This window comes from Phascolarctos cinereus, unplaced genomic scaffold, assembly GCF_003287225.1.
Source record: "Phascolarctos cinereus isolate Bilbo 61053 unplaced genomic scaffold, phaCin_HiC Scaffold_726;HRSCAF=1367, whole genome shotgun sequence".
Taxonomy (NCBI): Eukaryota; Metazoa; Chordata; class Mammalia; order Diprotodontia; family Phascolarctidae; genus Phascolarctos; species Phascolarctos cinereus.
In genome coordinates this window covers 346,913,241-346,934,216 of record NW_027556098.1, presented here as the reverse complement: position 1 = coordinate 346,934,216, position 20,976 = coordinate 346,913,241, and the positions used below count along the sequence as shown (strand labels likewise).

General features: G+C 38.5%; 1 protein-coding gene across 1 annotated transcript in view; it reads left to right on the top strand.

The window, feature by feature from the left end:
- The first annotated feature begins 290 nt into the window (after positions 1-290).
- The window catches only part of LOC144454388 (uncharacterized), a 43,783-nt gene continuing 23,097 nt past the window's right edge, over positions 291-20,976 (top strand). Inside the window, exons 1-2 of the mRNA XM_078146201.1 lie at positions 291-437; positions 15,992-16,251. Coding sequence (XP_078002327.1) covers positions 291-437; positions 15,992-16,251 — 407 coding nt within the window. The remainder of the gene's footprint in view (positions 438-15,991; positions 16,252-20,976) is intronic.

Here is a 20,976-nt window from a genome sequence, read left to right as displayed (position 1 = left end):
CATCAGAGACTTGCCTCCCTTTGTAAGAACTGTTTTCACTTTTGACTTTGTATCTCTAGCATCTAGCACAGCACTGGGCACTATTTCTATAATAGGCACTACAGTATAATAGTAATAACTACTTGCTGGTTGCTCGATACATAAAGGGAATGAAGAGACAAAATGGGAAGTCTCATTTTTGTTGTCACTCTCCAGACCATCTATTTCAGCAATGGAGAGATTGCCACTCTGAAAAAAGCATACATTGATTCCACCCTGACCGTGGACCATCCCACTCCCAGCAATTCTGCATGAGCTCTGCGACATCAAGCCAAGGTCTCTTCCGAAGTCGTGATCTGCCTCAATACCTCTCAGCAGCTGCTATGTTCGATATCACTGAGCAAACTTGCCAGCAAACACATGCCACAAGGAGTAACATGACACAGTCATCCAAGCCAGTACAAAGGGGGGGGAAATAGTCACTATTGTCAGAGGCTACTGAACATTACATATCCTGTTTGCTCCTACTTTGCTGAACAAAATCATCATCATTTAAATATGCACCCACTGCTTATTCATCTGAACAATCCCCCTCCCCCAAATACTTGTACATGTATGCTGGAGGAGTTGGGATAAAATTGCATAAAAGTTCAACACATAATTAGGAAACACATTTCTCTTACTATTAATTTCATGAATCACTAGCATCCCCTGTATCTTAGATAATTAGCCAAATTTAATAACGTGGGTATGGCAGGCCTCCACTGTTGTCAGGCAAGATGATCATCCCTTTGGTTTTTTAATTGAATTAATTTTGAATGCTCCCACTACCATCTGCATGAAATATAAATCCAGCATTTAAAATAAATCCTGAATCTAGAACTTTTCCACAGAAGTAAGAAGTCAGAGGATAATATAAGCTAAGAAAAGAGATAAGATGCACAATTGCTCAACCTCGTATGTGGAGGCACATCTTCTGAGAGAGGCAACCAAGGACAATGATTGGGGGAAACACGAATTTTGTTACTTGATCAATATCAGCCATTAACATTGCTTTAGGAAGGATACCATGTAACCAGACCATTTCACGGAACTGGTGAAATATTAGAGGAGGATTTCTTTGTAGGAATACAAAATTCTAGCAGATGTAGAATATAGTATGTAGTCTGGCAACTGGTTGGTGTAAGTCATATAGCCAAGAGAGCTATAACTAGGGCCAGGTGACTGGGGCTTTGTTCCAGGGTACCAACATCTAAGGGACATGACACATTTCCTCCCCATCACTAAAAATATATCTTGTGATCTTCGACTAGCTCCATGCTATGTAACTCTAGGAGCACCTTGCCCCCTCCCATCCCATTGCCACATATTCTACCTGCCACCTTCCCCACTTTCTTCCTCCTCCTAATCATTGTCCAGTGCGACTCACCAAACTGGTTCAGGATATCTTTTGAGCCTCTTCTAATCTCCTCAACTGAATTTGCAGTGAACAGTTCCTAGTCATAAACTCTCACTCGCTCTTTATATACATATATACACACACATGTACATATATATGTGTGTGTGTGTATATAATCCATAATATTTCATGTCCATGTTCAAAAATTCCAAAATTCCTCTATCTGATCATAATATTCTACCATTCTACCTCTCTCTATACCTACTACTCCTGAATCTATTCTTCATCCTTACTCTTACATCCAATCCCTCCAATCCTTGATACTTTCCCAGGCCATTATCTCTGCTCCGGTTATATTCTCTTCCCTTTCCAGGATTGACCCCTTGGTGAACTAGTTCAACTTTACATTATTTTTACTCTAGGATATTTTGCTCCTTTACTTTATTTCCACTCATGCTTTAAAAAACCCTAACCCTGTATTACTCCTTCCATCCATTTCCTATACACATGCTACTTAACAGAAGTAAGTTACAAAGCCATGCTGACTGGGTCCACTACAAATATATGTCATCTAATCTCAACTATGTCCTCACTGTAGCAAATCAATCTTTCTACTCCTCTGTAACTGATTTTTATCCAACTTACCACAGAAACTGTTACATACTTTCTTTTCTTTCCTCAGTCATCTCACCTACAATTTGAACACCTTGTTTTATTCTTCACTAAAAAAAAAACTGAATTCATTCATGATGAGCTCCCTCTTCTGCCCATCACCTCATCTCACATTCCTCTGACATTATCCCCACTAAATCCTGCTTTAATACAGTCTCTGAAAAAGGAAGTGACCGGTCTCCTTGCTAAGACCTGTAAGTCTTCACTTGATCCCATCTCCTCCTATCTTCTCCAGCATTCCTCCAGATTTTTCCATCCACATTTCTCCCATCATCATCATCTCTGTCTCTCTCTGTGTCTTCATCTCTGTCTCTCTCTTTGTCTCTCTGTCACTCTGTCTCTCTCTCAATTTCAGTCCTTTTCTATCTACCTCTTCCCTGCTGCCTCCAAACACTTCATCTTTCTAACTTTCCTAACATCTAGCTATCACTTTATATGTCTCATCCCCTTCTCAGCCAAACTCATTGAAGAAGTTGCATATACTCAGCATCTCCACTTCCCTCCCTCTTCTAAACTCTCCACAACTGACATGATACTTTAACCGAAACTCTTATGCCCCAAGTTATCACTTATTTCAATGGCTAAATTTCATTTTCCTCTCCATTCTCATACTCTTTTTTCTTTCTTGTTGGATTTGATATGGTTGACAACCTTCTCCTCAACCATATGTTCTCCTCTCTGGGTTTTCATGGCACTGCTTTTTCTTAGCTCTCCTCTTTCCTGTTGAGCCGTTCCTCCTCAGTCTTCTTTGCTGGGTCTTCATCTATAGTATATGTTTTGGATGTGCACCATACCTCTGTCCTGTGCCATATTTTTTCTCTCTATTCTCTCTTAATGATCTTACTTACTGATATCATCAGTTCTTTGAGCTCAATTATAAACTCTGTGTAGATGATTCCCAGAGAATCTATGTATCCAGCCCTGGGCTCCAGTCCTGCATCATCAACTGTCTAACGAACATTTCAATCTGAATGTCCCATAGATATCTCAATTTCAACATATCCAAAATGGAACCTATCATCATTCCACCAAAACCTTCTCCTTTTCCAAACTTTGCTATGACTGTTGAGGGTACTGCTATCCTTCCAGTCATCCAGGTTTGAAAACATAATGTCATTCATAACTTCTCACTCACCCCTCATATCTGATGAGACACCAAATCTGGTCACTTCTATCTCTTATACGCATCCCATTCTCTATATTCACACAGCCACCACCCTAGTGCAGGCCCTCATCATCTCTTGCCTGAATTATTGTAATAACCTCTTAATTGGTCTCCCTGCCTCAGGTCTCTCCTCCTTCCAATTCATCTTCCACATACCTGCCAAAGTGGTTTTCCTAAAGCACAGGTCTAATCATATCATCCCCATTCCTCAGTAAATTCCATCAGCTCCCTCTTATCTCTAGGATCAAATGCAAATAGGAGTTTAACATTTAAAGTTCTTTATAAGCAGATCTCTTCTAATCTTTCCAGTCTGCATCAACACTTCTCCCTTCCATGTACTCTATGGTCCATCCAAAGTTTCTGCTTGCTATTCCTCACATGACATGATGTCACTTGCAGCCCCTCATTGAAAACCTACTCTTCAAAGGCATATAAACTGTGAGCCCAGAAGGATATATAAACTGTGAGCCTGCCGCCATGGTTGTCTTTGGTTTAAGAGACACAGCCAAATGACCATACTCTGGCCTTATTAATAAAATGATTAAATTACCCAGATACTATGCCTCTCAAACTTTTTTAATCATCACATATCTCAAGTGTCACCTTGGGAAACCCACCCCTTGTATTCCCCTGCCTGCACTCACTGTAACAAACACGGCTTAATTAATTTGTAAGAGTGGGTGTTGATTGAGTAAATCACTAAATTTATCTCACTCCATCAACAGTAAGTGATAAAAGTACTGATACCTTAAGGAGGTGAAAAGTCTCAGGCAACCTCAATCATATGATTTAGATTCAATCGAACAATCAATTATAGGCTTTAAATTAAATGAGAAAAGTCCTTGAATGAACTATAGTGATGCTGCACAGAAATCATGCTCTGATTGTCTGAGGAAACTTGGTTGTGCCCTAGAGATTATCTGTAAAATATCCAGCCAGTTTAGAATGGCTTCCCAGACCTTTTTGGAAAGAAACAGATTTTAAAATCTGAAAGATAAATAATTCATTATATCATGGTAAAATTTTTGCTTCAACCACTATTCCTTCTTTTGTTTTCTTTTGTGTTTTCTTTCCCTATTTTCTCCATTTTTAATTATTTTAGTACCTATACCTGAGCTCAAAGCCTGGATAACAATTTCATCTTTTTTCCTTTTTTCTCTTTTGACACTAAAGTGCTTTTGCTTGAGACACAAGTAAAGATGACACAGGATGTAAGCCTTCAGGCTTATATGATCCCCTCCATCCCCTCAGAAGTGGTTTAGGCAAATGCTTGTCCATCATCTCTCTAAATTGCTATGCAGTGCCATCCAAATATAGCACTTCCTCCACTGATCTCTCCAGGTAAATGGAGCTCCAGAAAGGTGAAGAACAACAGCAGATTTGTCTCTGCAAGGAAACAGCTTCAGTAAAGATCTTTGCTGAAAGGCACAATTATTTTCTTGTAAATTATCATCCTCGTTGTTGGTGATGGATGGACGGCTCTTGTCTGTGCTTCATTGGCTAGATGAGTTCATAGATCTCATTAATACTGAAGGCTAATGCCTGAGGGAATTTTTTTTTTTGGCATTTTGGGTTGAACTTCATTTGAAAGAGCTCAACTAGATATCAGGAGTTCACAGCATTGGCCATTTTACCCAGGAATTCAGCAAAAGTCATTTAGCTTCCTTGGGCTTTTCCCCCTATTTCATGCTAATCCTTTCAAAAGTATTTTTACATCCTAACACCCCCCTTTTGCTGTTATGAAATTGTATAAACCACATCAAGGAAAGCCTATCTTTGAGAAGAGCCTGAGTGGCACATTATGAACTGTGCAGCTCCCACAGAGCAATTTAAAATGATGAATATCCTTTTCAAACATCCTTTTCAAAATTGCACATGGACTTCAGCCAGTCACAAGACAGAGATGTGGAGGATGCATTAAACAACCCATCTGGTCCTCACATCACTCATCATTGATTTATAACCCACAGTAAGTCATTTGGCCAACACAAACAGAGCTGATGAGACAAGTGCACCAGGGACCAGCTGAGGCTTTTAGGCAGTGTTTTCCACTAAGTGACATGTCTGTGGCACTAATATTTATCTCAGACTTGCACCTAGAGGTGATCAGCTGCTTTTCGGAGGGGAGCCTCAGGCATCCAGACACAGATGACTCCTCAACTCCCTTGAAGCTCTTGAGGAAATATGTAGAAGCTGTCTAATGATTTCTATGGCCAAAGACTCAAAACTCTTTGCTATGGTGGATTATGTCTCTCTTCCTTGTGCAAAACACAAGGATATTCATTTCTGTACCTTCCTACCTTCTGCCCCATTAATTGAATCTTTTTGTGGTCCCTTGCTAGATGAGACTGACAGCTTTATGGAAGGCCAGGAGAGGGCACTGTATATTATAAGAAATGGAAGACAGAAAGGCAAAAGTTTGATGCAAGCGACCCACAGAAATAACTATTGCTAGTCACTCTATTTCAAAGTCCTCAAACATTGAGTCTTCCACCATCACTCTCCATTAGAGAGATACATGATGCATAATGGAATTTGTACAAGTTCGTGTTAGGTAGAGTTTGCTTTTGGTCTCCCCCTTCTTTGTGAATACAGCCTTCATTGAGAAATCATTGTTGTAACCTACCTTTTTAGGGCTCCTCTTATCTGTGGCCTGCCATTCCAAGCCTAATGCACTCCTGTTGCCTCCTTTCCTCCCACTGAGCGTAGACTCAGGTGTTACCTCATATCTTGACATTCCTCCTAATTCCTTTTACCCACTGCTCCCACCATGCATGCAATTATAACATCAATCCTCCAATGTTATGGCTTCCAAATATTGGTATTTCTGTACAGGGGAAATGGGAGTGATGAATACTAAAACACGGAACATGGCACAACCACCTTCCATAAATCTCCTCACTCACACAGTCCCTGTCTACATTCTGGGGCTGCCCCAGGGATTTAAGAACCCAGATACTCACTTATTCTTTTGCTTACTCATATACACATTACTTCCACTCTTCACTCAAACACAAGAAGAACATTGATAAGTAAGGCAGAAAAGGGAGATTGGTTAAAGAAAATTATCATGTTTAACCTGGGGAAGAGAAGATTGGGTAAGGGAGGCAGGGGAGAAAATGGTCATTATCTTTAAGTATTTGAAGGGTTATCATTTGGCCCCAGGGTGCTAAACCAAGAGTAAAGTGTAGCAGTCATGAAGAAATCAATTTATTCTTGAACATCTCTTTTATACCACTTCCTGTGTGCATGTCTGTGTGCAAGTCATCATTAGTAACATATTACAGCCTCTTCAGACCCATTATACTTGTTTCTATTGTGATTTGCATAACTTTAGATTCTTCTGAACACAGCAAGTGCCTAATAAATGTTTGTTGGACTGAGTTAAACTGAATTGCTCAAGATACACAATTAGTTGAGCAAATCTAGGGTTTGAATCCTTGAATCCAAAACTCTGACTCCTAAGCTAGTTTTCTTTCTGCTATACCATACTGTCCCACTTACATAATGACTTATATTATACTTATTTACATAATTGTCTTATCCCTTCTATTAGACTGTAAGTTCCTTGAGGGAAATAACTCTTGCTCATTTTCATATTCCTCATGGTCCCTAAAACATAAAAGACACTGTATAAATTGTATTATATTGAATTGGAATTCTATGGCTAACAAAGAACTGGAAAGTGGACAAATGTATTTCTGGGCATTGATCATATGTATGGAAAAATAAAGGGAAAAGAGCTTAGAAAAAATACTTAGCAAAGAATAAAATTTCCTGGACCCCTGCCTGAAAACCTTCAAGTCTTTTTAAAAAGTATCTGAAATTCACAAAATTGCTTGAAAAAAGGCCACCATTTAAAGAATTTCCATACAAGCAAAATTAAGAACTGAAATCATGTGGTTAATTTCAATCTGAAATATCCAGATAACTAAGATTAAAATATTCTGCTTTTGTCATCCAGGAATTGCCTTCATTACATATTATACTTTGAAATTTCAATGGGCAATGAAGAAATCATTGTAGTAATAACAAAAGAAGAATCATAACAATTAATGAAACCACCAAAGTAAGGTGAAGTACATTTGCCCCACGTCAACGTGGTCTTTAGTCCAGATTCAGGCTGGACTACTTACAAATGGCATGCAAACCTTCTCCAGTGACTTATAGAGTAGTAAACCACAGTTTTCCAGGAAGTTGGAGAGGGCTTAATATCTATGGAAAATTTGTTTAGACTATTTTTGGGAAGATAGTACAGCTCTGATACAAAAAAAAGAATATTTGTCAAAATTAGAGATTTTCCATGCAGAGACCTGCACAGTAGATACCAAAGGGTGATAATGGAGAAGACAGTCACAGAATCATAGATGGAGAGCTGGAAAGAACCTTAGAGATCACCTGGTTTAACTCTTTCTTTTTTAAAGATGAGGAAACTGGGGGCAACTAGGTGGTGCGGTGGAAAGAGCACTGGCCCTGGATTCAGGAAGGCCTGAGTTCAAATCTGGCCTCAGACACATAACACTCACTAACTGTGTGATCCTGGGCAAGTCACTTAACCACATTGCCTAGCCCCTAAAAAAAAGTAATTAAAAAAAAAAGATGAGGAAACTGGCACCCCAGGAAAATTAAGTGACTTGCTCAATTTCTCACAACGTAGGTAGTAAAGGGATTAAGGCCCAGAGAGGTTAAAAGAGGAAAGCATGAGAATGGATAAGTGTCCACCTCAGCAAGGCTGGCCTATATCATTAAAAGAGTTTAGCAGCCAAGATGGCGGAGAGAAGCCATGAAGTTGCCTGAGCTCTACCCAGTTTCCCTCAGAAACAATGTTAAATCAAGCCTCTAAAAGAATTCTGGAGTGACAGTATACATAGAAAGACAGAGTGAAACAATTTTCCGGCCCAAGATAACTTAGAAGGACTTCAGGAAAAATCTGTCTCCCTTGGGTAGAAGGGGAGCAGAACCCAGCACGGGTGGTGTCTGGGCAAGCCAGTGGGAGGCTCTTAGTCACAGCACAGATCAGCAACCAAGGCCCCATGGTCCTGGCTCAGAAGACCAGTGTTGCAGACAACCAGCTGTGAGGCCTCCAACCCTAGCATAGCAGGCAAACTGCCAGCCCTAGAACCCAGGGCACAACAGGGAAGACTAGGCTGGGCCACCTTGTGCAGTGGGCAAGCCACCAGCCCCAGAGGTGCCAGGGCACAGAAAAGTGAGTGACCAGGCCTATGGTCCCCAGTACAAGAAGCTTGTGACAGTGCCCCCACCAGAAGCAGAGGTCAACTTTAAAAAACGAGCAAAGAAAAAAAAGATACCTGACCACAGAAAACTCAGGGAAGATCCAAATACAAACTCAGAAGAGGACAACAATGTCAAAATGCAGAGCCTCAAAAGGAAATATGAATTGGTCTCAAGTCCAAAAAGTCCTCTTGGAAGAGCTCAGAAAGGATTTTAAAATCAAGTAAGAGAGACAGAAGAAAAATAAGGAAACGAAATTAGACTTATGCAAGAGAATTATGAAAAAAAGAGTTTACAGCTTGGAAAGGAAGCACAAAAATTGACTAAAGAAAACAACTTAAAAACTAGAATTGGCCAAACAGGAAAAAAAATCCACTGAAGAAAGCAACCCCTTTAAAAGTAGAATTGGCCAAATGGAAAAATGAGTACAAAAGCTAAGTGAAGAAAAGAATTCCTTAAAAATTAGAATTGAACAAGTAGAAGGTAATGTCTCTATGAGACATCAAGAATCAAACAAAATTAAAAGAATGAAAAAATAGAAGAAAATGTAAAACAACTCATCGGAAAAACAACTGACCTGGAAAATAGATCCAGGAGAGCTAATTTAAGAATTATTCGACCACCTGAAAGCCATGATAAAAAAAGAGCCTGGACAGCATCTTTCAAGAAATTAGCAAGTAAAACTGCCCTGAGGTCCTAGAGCCAGAGAGTAAAATAGTCATTTAAAGAATCCACTCATCACCTTCTGAAAGACCCCAAAATAAAAACTCCATGGGATATTGTAGCCAAATTCTAGTACTATCAGGTCAAGGAGAAAATACTGCAAGCAGCCAGGAAGAAATAATACAAATATCAAAGAGTCACAGTCAGAATTACACAGGACTTAGCAGTTTCTACATTAAACAATCAGAGGGCTTGGAATATGATATTCCAGAAGGCAAAGGAGCTTGGATTACAACAAAAAATCAACTACCTAGCAAAACTGAGCATATTCTTGCAGGGTAAAAGATAGACATTCAGTGAAATAGGGAAGATTCAAAATTTCCTGATGAAAAGACCAGAGCTGAACAGAAAATTTGATCTTCAAATACAAGACTAAAGAAAAGCATAAAAAGGTAAACAGGAAAGAAAAAAAACCCATGGTATTCAATAACATGAAACTGTTTACATCCCTACCTGGGGAGATGATACTTGTAACTCTTAAGAACTAATATCTCTACTATGGCAGTTAGAAGAATACTTAAACAGAAGGTGTGAGTATAAGCCAATTAAAAAATAATATTAAGGATTGAAAAAAGGATTGCACTGGCACAAGAGCAAAGGGGGAGGAAGACGGGTAAATTACATCACATGAAGAAGCATAGAAGACCTATTACAGTAGAGGGAAAGAAGGGAGGGGGTGAGCATTGTTTGAATGTTATTTTCATTGCATTTGGCTCAAAGAGGAAATAACATACACATTCAGCAAGAAATCTGTCTTACCATATAAATAAGTAGGAGGGAAAGGGGAAAAGAAAAAGGGTGGGGATAGTAGAAGGGAGGCAGTGGTCAGAAGCACAACACTGGTGAGGAAGACAGGGTGAAAGGAGAGAGAGAGAGAGAAAGAAAAGTATAAACAGGGAGAAAATAGGATGGATAGAAATACACATAGAAATTCACATAACTGTGAATGTGAATGGGATGAACTCTCCCATAAAATGGAAGTGAATAGCAGAGTGGATTAAAAAGAAGAATCCTACACTGTGTTTTTTACAAAAAAAAAACACATTTGAAGCACAGAGAAAACACAGAGTAAAGGTCAAAGGTGAAGCAGAATATATTATGCTTCAACTGAAGTAAAAAAGAAAAAGCCAAGGTAGCAATCCTGATATCAGACAAAGCAAAAGCAAAATTGGATCTAATTAAAACAGAGAAGGAAGGAAACTATGTCTTGCTAAAAGTTACCATAGACAATGATGTAATATCAATACTAAACATATATTCATCAACTGGTATAGCATCCATATTCTTAGAGGAGAAGTTAAGTGAGTTATAGAAAGAAATACACAGCAAAACCATATTAGTGGGGGGTCCTCAAACACCCCCTCTCAGAATTAGATAAATCTAACCAAAAAATAAACAAGAAAAAAGTTAAGGAAGTGTATAGAATTTTAGAAAAGTTAGATATGATAGAACTCTGGAGAAAGTTGAATGGAGATAGAAAGTAGTGCATGGCACCTGCACAAAAATTGACCATATATTAAGGCATAAAAATCTCAAATTCAAATGCAGAAAGGCAGAAATATTAAATTCATTTTTTTCAGATCATGGTACAATAAAAATTGCATGTAATGAAGGGCCATGGAAAGATAGATTAAAAATTAATTGGAAAGTAAATAATATAATCCTAAAGAATGAGTGGGTCAAACAGTTAATCACAGAAACCACCAATAGCTTCATCAAAGAGAATGGCAATAATGAGATAACATACCAAAATTTATGGGATGCAGCCAAAGCAGTAAGTAGGAGAAATTTTATGTCTCTAAATGCTCACATGAATAAAATGGAGAAAAAGCAGATCAATGAATTGGGTGTGCAATTAAAAAAGCTAAAAAGAAAAAAGAACAGATTAAAAAATCCCCAATTAAACACCAAATTAGAAATTCTGAAAATCTAAGGAGAGATTAATAAAATTGAAAGTAAGAAAACTATTGCACTAATCAATAAAACTAAGAACCAGTTTTACAAAAAACAATAAAATACACACACTTTTGGTTAATTTGACTTTAAAAAAAAAGAACCAAATTACCACTATCAAAAATGAAAAGGGTGAATTCATGACCAATGAAGAGGAAATTCAAGGAATGATTAGGAGTTATTCAACTGTATGCCAATAAATCTGACAATCGAAGTGAAATGGATAAATATTTACAGAAATATAAACTGCCCAGATTAACAGAAGAGGAAATAAAATACTTAAATAACTCCATTTTAGAAAAAAATTGAACAAGCCATCAATGAACTCCCTAAGAAAAAAATCCCCAGGGCCAGATGGGTTCACATGTGAATTCTACCAAACATTCAAAAAACATTTAATTACAATACTAGATAAACTACTTGGGAAAATAGGCAAAGAAGGAATGTTACCAAATTCTTCTTATGACACAAGTAGGGTGCTGATACCTAAATCAGGAAGAGCCAAAACAGAAAAAGAAAATTATAGACCGATTTCTCTAATGAATATTGATGCAAAAAATTATAAGTAAAATATCAGCAATGAGATTATAGCAATTTATCACTAGGATAGTACATTATGACCAGGTGGGATTTATACCAGGAACACAGGGCTAGTTTAACATTAGGAAAACTATTAGCATAATTGACCATATCAATAAGAAAATGAACAGAAATCATATGATTATCTCAACAAGATGCAGAAAAGGCTTTTGACAAAATACAGCACCCATTCTTAGATTTTTTTTTTTTGCTAGGCAGTTGGGGTTAAGTGACTTGCCCAGGGTCACACAACTAGTATGTGTTGTGTGTTGTTGTATGTCTGAGACTGGATTTGAACTCTGGTCCTCCTGACTTCAAGGCTGGAGCTCTATCCTCTGCACCACCTAGCTGCCCCAAAACCCATTCTTATTAAAACACTAGAGAGCATAGGAATAAATGGAGGTTTCCTTAAAATGATCATTAGTATCTATAAAAAGAAAACCATCAGCAAGCATTATCTGTAATGAGAATAAGCTAGAAGCCTTCTCAATAAGATCAGGGATGAAATAAGGATGCCCGTTATCACCACTAATATTCAATATTATGCTAGAAATGTGAGCTTTATCAATAAGAGAAGAAAAAGAAACTGAAGGAATTAGAATAGGCAATGAGGAAGCAAAACTATCACTCTTTGCAGATGATACGATGGTATACTTAGAAAATCAACTAAAAAAACTACTTGAAATAATTAACAAATTTAACAAAGTTGCAGGATGTAAAATAAACCCACATAAATCATGAACATTTCTATATCTTACCAACAAAGTTCAACAGCAAGAGATAGAGAGAGAGAAATTCCATTTAAAGTTACTATAGACATTATATAATATTTGGGTATCTACTTGCCAAGACAAACCCAGGAACTGTACAAACATAATTACAAAACACTTTTCACACAAATAAAGTCAGATCTAAACAATTGGAAAAATATCAAGTGTTCATGGGTAGGCCAAGCTAATATAATAAAAATGACAGTTCTACCTAAATTAACTTACTTATTCAGTGTCATACCAATCAAACTACAAAAAAACTATTTTATAGAGCTAGAAAAAAATAATAAAATTCATCTAGAAAAACAAAAAGTCAGGAATATCAAGGGAATTAATGAAAAAATGCAAAGGAAGGTGGCCTAATCATACTGGATCTAAAACTATGTTGTAAAGCAGCAATCATCAAAACTATTTGGTACTGGCTAAGAAATAGAGTGGTGGATCAGTGGAATAGAATAAGTACACAAGACACAGTAGTAAATGACTACAGTAATCTACTGCTTAATAAACCCAAAGATTCAAGCTTCTGGGATAAGAACTCACTATTTAACAAAAACTTCTAGGAAAACTGGAAAATAGTATGGCAGAAACTAGGCATAGACCAACATCTCATATCATATACTAAGATAAGTTCAAAATGGGTATGTGATTTATACATACATGGTGATAGAATACCATAAGGAAATTAGAAGAGCACGCAATAGTTTACCTGTGAGATCTATAGAGAAGGGAAGAATTTATGACCAAACAAGAGATAGAGAACATTATCAAATGAAAAATGGATAATTTTGGTTACATTAAATTAAAAAGGTTTTATACAAACAAAACCAATGCAACCAAGATTAGAAGGAAAGCAGAAAGATGGGAAACAATATTTATAGCAAGTATTTCTGATAAAGGCTTCATTTTTCAAATCCATAGAGAACTGAGTCAAATTCATACGAATCCAAATCATTCCCCAGTTGATAAATGATCAAAGGATATGAACAGGCAGTTTTCAGATGAAGAAATTAAAACTATTGATAGTTATGTGAAAAAAAAACACTTTCAATCACTATTGATTAGAAAAATGCAAATTAAAACACCTCTGAGGTACCACCTCACACCTATCAGATTGGCTAATATGACAGAAAAGGAAAATGCTAAGTGTTAGAGAAGATGCGGGAAAATCGGGACACTAATGCATTGTCAATGGAGTTGTGAACTGATCCAACCATTCTGGAGAGTAATTTAGAACTATACCCAAAGGTCAATTAAACTGTGCATACCCTTTGATCCAGCAATACCACTACTAGGTCTGTATCCCAAAGAGATCATAAAAAGGGGAAAGGATCTACATATACAAAAATATTTATAGCAGCTCCTTATATGGTGGTAAAGAATTGGAAATTGAGAGGGTGTCCATCAACTGGGAAATGGCATATGAATGTAATGGAATACTATTGTGCTGTAAGAAATGATAAACTGGAGGATTTCTGAAAAACCTGGAAAGACATGAACTGATGCTGAGTGAAGTGAGCAGAACCAAAAGAACATTGTACACAGCAATAGTGACATTGTGCAATGATCAACTATGATAGACTTAGCTCTTCTCAGCAACATAATGATCCAAGACAATTCCAGAAAAACTAGTGATGGAAAATGCTATCCATATCCAGAAAAAGAACTATGGAGTCTGAATGCAGATCAAAACATATGATTTTTCCCTTTTTTGTATTTTTCATGGCTTTTCCCTTTTTTCTGTTTCTTCTTTCACAACATGACTAATGTGGAAATATGTTTACATGTTTGCACAAGTACAATCTATATTAAATTGTTTGCTATCTTGGGGAGGGGAGAGAGAAGGAAAGGAGGGAGAGGGAAGGGAGGGAGAAAATATTTAGAACTCAAAATTTTATTTAAAAAATGAATGTTGAAAACTATCTTTACATGCAGTTAGAAAAAATATATAAAATGCTATTTTCAAAAAAAAGAAAAGAAAAAGATTTAATACTCAAAAAAAAAGAGGTTAGCAAATACGCAGGAAGCTAGTCTTCTAGCAGCAAAACATAAATGGGAGGAGGCTGGAAGGATGCAAGACAAGGGACACTTTTAACCAAGGACACTTATAACCAGTCTCCCAGAACTGTCCTTGGTTCCCCTTATAGAAAAGCCTGGAAATGAATTTTTTCTCCTTTGCAACCAAGTGTGTAGGGAAGAGAGGTTTGGAAGAGTGGTGGCCACAGGGAGAAGATACTGTTCCAAAGCCAAGTGTAGGTCAGGCATCCAGTTAACTCAACTGCCAGTTTTGAAGTTTATTTGCCAAATAAGCAATTCCTTGGTCTCTGTAACCTCCAAGTTTCCTTCCCTTACTCTAAAAATTGTCTGCTATGCTGATTACCCTTCAGATCACCAGCCCAATTGAATTATAGTCTATTTAAGCTCAACCTATGATCGTATGATCTCAGGAACGCTAAAATATCTGTTCTAGAATGACCTCAGGGTAGCTCTGGCAAGTCTATCCTCTGGCAATTCAGGTCAACTAGAGAAGGTACAAAAACTGGAAAGAGGCCCTAGGAAAAAGGAGTAAGAAAACTGTTTCACGAGTCTTCAACAGGGTCCTGGAGTTAAAACGAAAACTCCCTTAAAGATATAAAAATATGGTAAACGAAAAGGCTAAAGTATACACAGCAACAGTTATCCACAGAGCTTGCCATGCCAGACTCCTTGATTTATACAGATTGCTGTGTTGATCAGCAAGACTTGGTGGCAGTAGCAACTCATATTTGCTTTCTGATGGTCTGCTTTTCTGACTGCCCATGGACATGAACTGAGCAGAGATACACATACAGACAACAGAGCCTTATAGCGATACACAGCCATGGGAACATCTAGCACAGCACATAGTCCAGTTTGGAAATATTCCATGATGCCAAGATAAAATATAAGAGAAGCCCTAGAAGGGAAATTCAAAGAGCAGTTTCTAGGACCAAGTTCATGGTACAAAACACTGTAATTCAATAAACAGAAAGAGGGCTATATCCTCCATTCAGACAGAGGCAAGCCCACTACACAGTGCCGCACCTGTGGTAGGAGGAGAGAGAATGTTTCTGGAGAGTTAAGGCATGGGTTAAGGGAAGAAACCAGGTGGTGGGTTTTCGCCATCAGGGAAGCACGTTGTCCCCCCATCCCCAAGTCTTTCTGCTCCCCTCCCACACCTCTTCACCCCCACCCCAAGTTCCTCCACAACCTGCTTTTCCTAGATGAGGTTTTCTGGGCAAACGCTTCTATGTTCTCTGGGCTTTTCCAACCTGGGAGTTGATAAAAGAAAGGTTCTTCCCCATCTCCATCCCCCGCCCCAGCTTCCCACCGTTCCCTAGATAAGAGACATTGCTAGGTGCGCCCATCCCAGTCCCTAGCAGAGTGGGAGCCTGGCACTGTGCAGACGGAGCTACAGGGAGGGGGTGCATCAAGGCTCAGGGCCATTGGTTGTGGGGGTTGGAGAGTGGGCGGGGGGAAACTCCTCCCTCGGTCTCTTAGTCTTCTGGCAGCGCAGCTCTTTGCCTACCGCTGCTACAGCTCCTGTACTGGCTGGAGGGCGGACCCGACCAGACCAGACCCGGAGCTGTCCCGTTGGTTAACGCTCTGGACACCTCACTCCACCCAGCGCACCACACTCTTCCAGAGGAAGGCTACCCAGCTTGTAGCCGCGGGACAGAAGAGGAAAAGCCGCAGCTCTCTCCCAGTCGGCCCGGTGGGTGGCCTCCCCGACCTTCCCCCGAAGGGTATCCGGATTACAGGTTAGTGCGAGGTGCCCGCCTTCAACGCTCCCAAGGGAATTCAGAGCAGGAGGCTGAAGAGGAGGGGTAGGTGAGGAGCAAACAGCTGGCTACCCGGCCAGCAGGTCGCCGCTTACCATTCCCGGGTCAAGTCATGGGCATCTATCTTCCTTAGTAGATCCTATCTCTCTCTTTGGAGCAGCCTGTCTTCTGAGTGACCATTGGACCCTTTCTTCTCTCCCGACTTGGTTGCAGGGGGAGAACTCATTTCCAGGCTTTTCTAAAAGCCAGCCACGGGTAAAGGTATGGCTTCCCACTCTGAGGGACCTGTCGAAAGTGTCTCTTGTCCTGCACTCATCAGCCCTCTCCCCGTCCACTTTGTGCCAGCCTCCAGACCCCAGACCTCTTACCCATTGGCTCCGTATTTTAGGAGACAGAGTATTCATTCATCGCCCCGTCGGTGGGGGAAGGGGAAAGGGTCCTGGCTTCCCTGAGACCCCTCTGTCGCAGATATCACAGTTGAAGAAGGAAGTTCAGGGGTCGGGCACTGGGCACCAAGGATCTGGACTCAGGCAGCACCAATCACTCCAGGACATATTCAGATCAGAGGAAGAGGGAAATAGAATAGAGATTTGTTCCTCCTTTCCAATATGCTGACATTTATAACATCTCGTATTTCTATAGTGCTTTCTACTTTTCAAAGCTTCTTCGTGTGCGTTATTTCATTGCTCTTGTCTGCCTTTTTTTTTTTCCATCTTCTCTTTCTTAGGAAAACTTGATTACATTCACCGCCCGCTTTCCACGGTAAAAATACATATCTTAGGCAGGGCTTTAAATGGCTAATATGACTGCTCCCGTTAGCAGTAAGTTTTATTGGATACTGGACTCTTTGGGTTCCCTGGCAGAAGTTGTATGGTAGTTCTTTGAGGACTCAATTGGAAACAACGCCCATTCCCAGAGTCAGCAGCCCCTTGCTCCCAACCCTGAAACTCAAAAGCTGTAATCTTCCATTTCCTTTTGGAACTGCTTACAATCGGAGCGTATTGGTTTTGGGAGAGAGGAAACTAGCGAAGTAGAAGGATCCCATTCATTTAAAAAGACCATTGGGAACTTAGTTTTGGTGTCTCTTTCCTTGTAACTCTTGCCTGACTGCTAGCAGAATGGGCCAGGTTTGGCATTTAGACCTTAGAGACAAGATCTACCTCTGAACTTCCTTTATCTGCTTAATTTTCTTATGGAAATGGATTCTGCTTAGGGAGGTGGTGTTGTCGCTGCTAGATAAATAACAGGAGACTTGGGGACAGGTAGGGATTTCTAGAGGTCATCTGGTGGAGCTTGCTTCTTCTTGAGAGGTTTGTGACTACGTCAGTGCAAGAATATGAATATCCTATTAATAAAGGTCTTTGAGAGTGTTGTTACAGTCTCTCCTAGATGTTTCTCCTGGGGTGCTTTTCACTTGAATTTTTTCTGTTTTGTAAACAGATCAACAGAAAAAAGAAAGCAAGGAAGGAAGGAAGGAAGGAAGGAAGGAAGGAAGGAAGGAAGGAAGGAAGAGCTATTCCTATTCAAATTGGAGTTGTTTGTGATTCCTTGATTTTTTAAAAGAATTTTTTATTAGTAAAAAGCAGTAGAATTTTAAAATTACACATTCTATAATCCAGTTGCATCAGATATTGACATACAAGAATACTCATTTTCTTTGTTCACTAAAAATCCTGTTTTGGGCTTAAAAAGAAGAGCCCTCTCTGTCCCCTCCCCTCCCATCCACTGCATTCCTCACCACATACTTGCTTGCAATCAATAATAGAAATGTCTTTGGTGGGGGTATTTGCAAGTGAGACTGCTTCTGAACACCACTGCATTCTGAAACCACTTTCTGATGTCTAGCCTTTGAGGGGACGTGGAACCTTTGAGGATCATAGAAGTATTCTAGGAATATTGGCCTTTGACAGTGGGATAGTTCTTTGATCCTGTGCCTATTACATGCCTGTGATACTTCATGTATTTGGGAATCTCAATAACTGTTGGTGATTGCAGTCATCAAAGAAGCAAACAATATGAAGATTATATTTCCACCCTGATCTTAATAGTTCCAAAACTTTAGCCAGATTCCAAAGTAATGTAATTATTGCTCCAGTCTTTCCTTCTTCCCTCTCTTATTTCTTGCTTTCTTTTGGAGTGCAAAGATGTTTGAGGAGATGGTTGATTAAATGACTTTTTTAGATGGGTTGATTTTCACTATTAAGAGGAAGAAAGATTGATCCATAAAGCAAAAATTTTAGCATTCTGCTATCACTTTTTATCAACTCTATCTCAAAGGCATCCCAAAATGTCTCCTCTCCTCAGCTAATACATTTCACTTTCCTCCTGGGTTTAGGTGTGTAACTTAGTACTCTGTGTTTAGTTTAAGGCACAACAAAATGAAATGCTTTATTAAAGTCTTTTAAGTGGTTCCAGTAGACATGTCTTTAAGTGTCATTAGCTCTTATATGAAAGACAAAACAACATAATTACTACACATAATCACAGGTTTTGCTCCCTGATTCAAAGGGGTCATTCAAGTATCTGAGCTAATACATTTATAGAAATAAAATCAATAAAATAAATTATTAATAAAATGCCACATTCTCAGTTTTCTCAGGTATATATTTTAGGAAGACAAAATACTTTTTAGCTTGTAATACATGGGGAAGATTCAGATACTTTCGAAGACTTTCTAGTTAAAAAACACAAAGAAGGTCAGGGGAGTGGCAACAATGAACTTTAAATGCTTAAATTTTCCAATAAATGAACTGGGGGAGTCTGGGAGGGAGTATAGAAGGGATTCATCATTCTGATTCACAATTTAGGCTGCCAGAGTTTTAGTTGCTAAGACTGATAAGTGCATGTAATATTCTTGAACACTTGATAAAGTGTTTGAGGCTGGTTGGAAATCATTAATCTCTGTATTCATTAAGCTGCTTGAGGTGCCAAGTGACAAGATCCACAATCCATGACTCCAGATTCATCTCATCTGTAATTCTGTATTGTAGCATTTGCATTGATCAAATTTATTTCTCCAAGGTGCACCATGACATGTGACAAAAATTCTTCTGCTAGAATTCTTTGGAATATGAATGTGGTCTATGATCATGTTCACCACCTGGGACTGACAAATATGAAATACTTTCAATTGTGCATTCTATTTACCCAGGTCAAAAAGGAGGTTTTGAACAAGTAGTTCTTCACTATGCAAATGTAAAATTACTGCAAAAACTAGCCAAAGCATTGCCAGCATTGCAAAATATCTGAACTTATTGAGAGTAGTCAAGATTATCATTAATATGTACTAAGCTCTAAACATTTCAAATTCTCTACTATTCTATTATACTGTACTATTCTGTACTATCTGCATGAAAATGGAAATCTCTGTTTCTATTATGTTTTAACCATTTTTCTTCATTATTCTTAGTGTCCAAAAGGCTTGGGAAAAAAAAAGTATCTCCTTTTTGTAAAGTAGGCTCCTTAAGATTGTTACAGGGTTGTATACAAACTTGATGGAGATGGCAAAAGTATAAAGCTGTGAGAATTTGTGTCAGATTCAGGAAACAGAAAATAACTTCTATGACACCATCAGTTCAGAAGCTAAATGGAATTCATTAGGGAGCAGTCAATATATAGATTCAGCTTCCCAGGGAAGCTGAAATAGCAGCCCTCCTAATTAATTTGTCACAAGAGTACTGCACTGATTGGAAGGACCTGTTAATCTGTTGATTATTGCCAGTTAAAAAGGTTTAGTTCTCAGTCATTTGGCACTGCAGTGTTTCATGGTGCCTCTGGTGCCCAGTTTGTGGTTATTTGGTACCTAATTCTCAGTTCTCCATCAGTGACAGGTACAATCTAAGGATTTGAATTAATCAGGTCAAATATTTCATAAAGCTTTAACTAATACTAATCCTTGCAGTGACCTTGAATGAAGGTGCTGTCGTTTTTATAGGCAAGATACTGGAGTGTAGAGAAATCATGATTTGTTCTTGGCCACACTTCAAGTATTGTAATGCTCCTGAGTAGAACCAGGCAAAATGGTGTGGGAAATGTGGGTTTCACCCTAGGCTAGGACCTCCTTCCAGGCTGAAGAGGTGGTTAGGGGTAGACAATTAAGAATACAATTCTACCATAGATTCAAGATGATCTTGCCAGAACTCATTTGTCCTTGCAGTCTAGGTGTGGGTCTACTCCCATTGTTTATGCTAACTTTAAGAGACAAGGATAGTAGAGAAATAAATATATCATGGTAAAGTTCCACAAAATGGAGTATTAAAATCATATTGGCTTTCCTGACCTCAACAGTAATGTAATCATTTTATGTACCATAAGTACAAGTTTCTACTTTTCAACCCAGCACAGGCTGAATCTACATGATGTCAAAGAGTTAGCTGCAAATGAAAAAAAATGTAAATATCTGGATATTTGATATAAGCACATTCAGATTTTTTTTAAAAAGTAGTTGATTAACACTGCTTTTTTTTGTTTTCATCTCTGAGGAAAAGATAAGTAGACATGAGTTCAAAATATGTGCTTTTATGTATACATGACAAAGATAAGACATCTAGGAACTGCAAAATCATTCATATTTTAAGATCTGCATAACACCACTTGTGCATATATATATATATATATATATATATATACATATATATAAACACTTATCTGTTTATCTATCTATCTTTCCATCATCTCTATATAATCTTTTTTTTAGGCAACTGG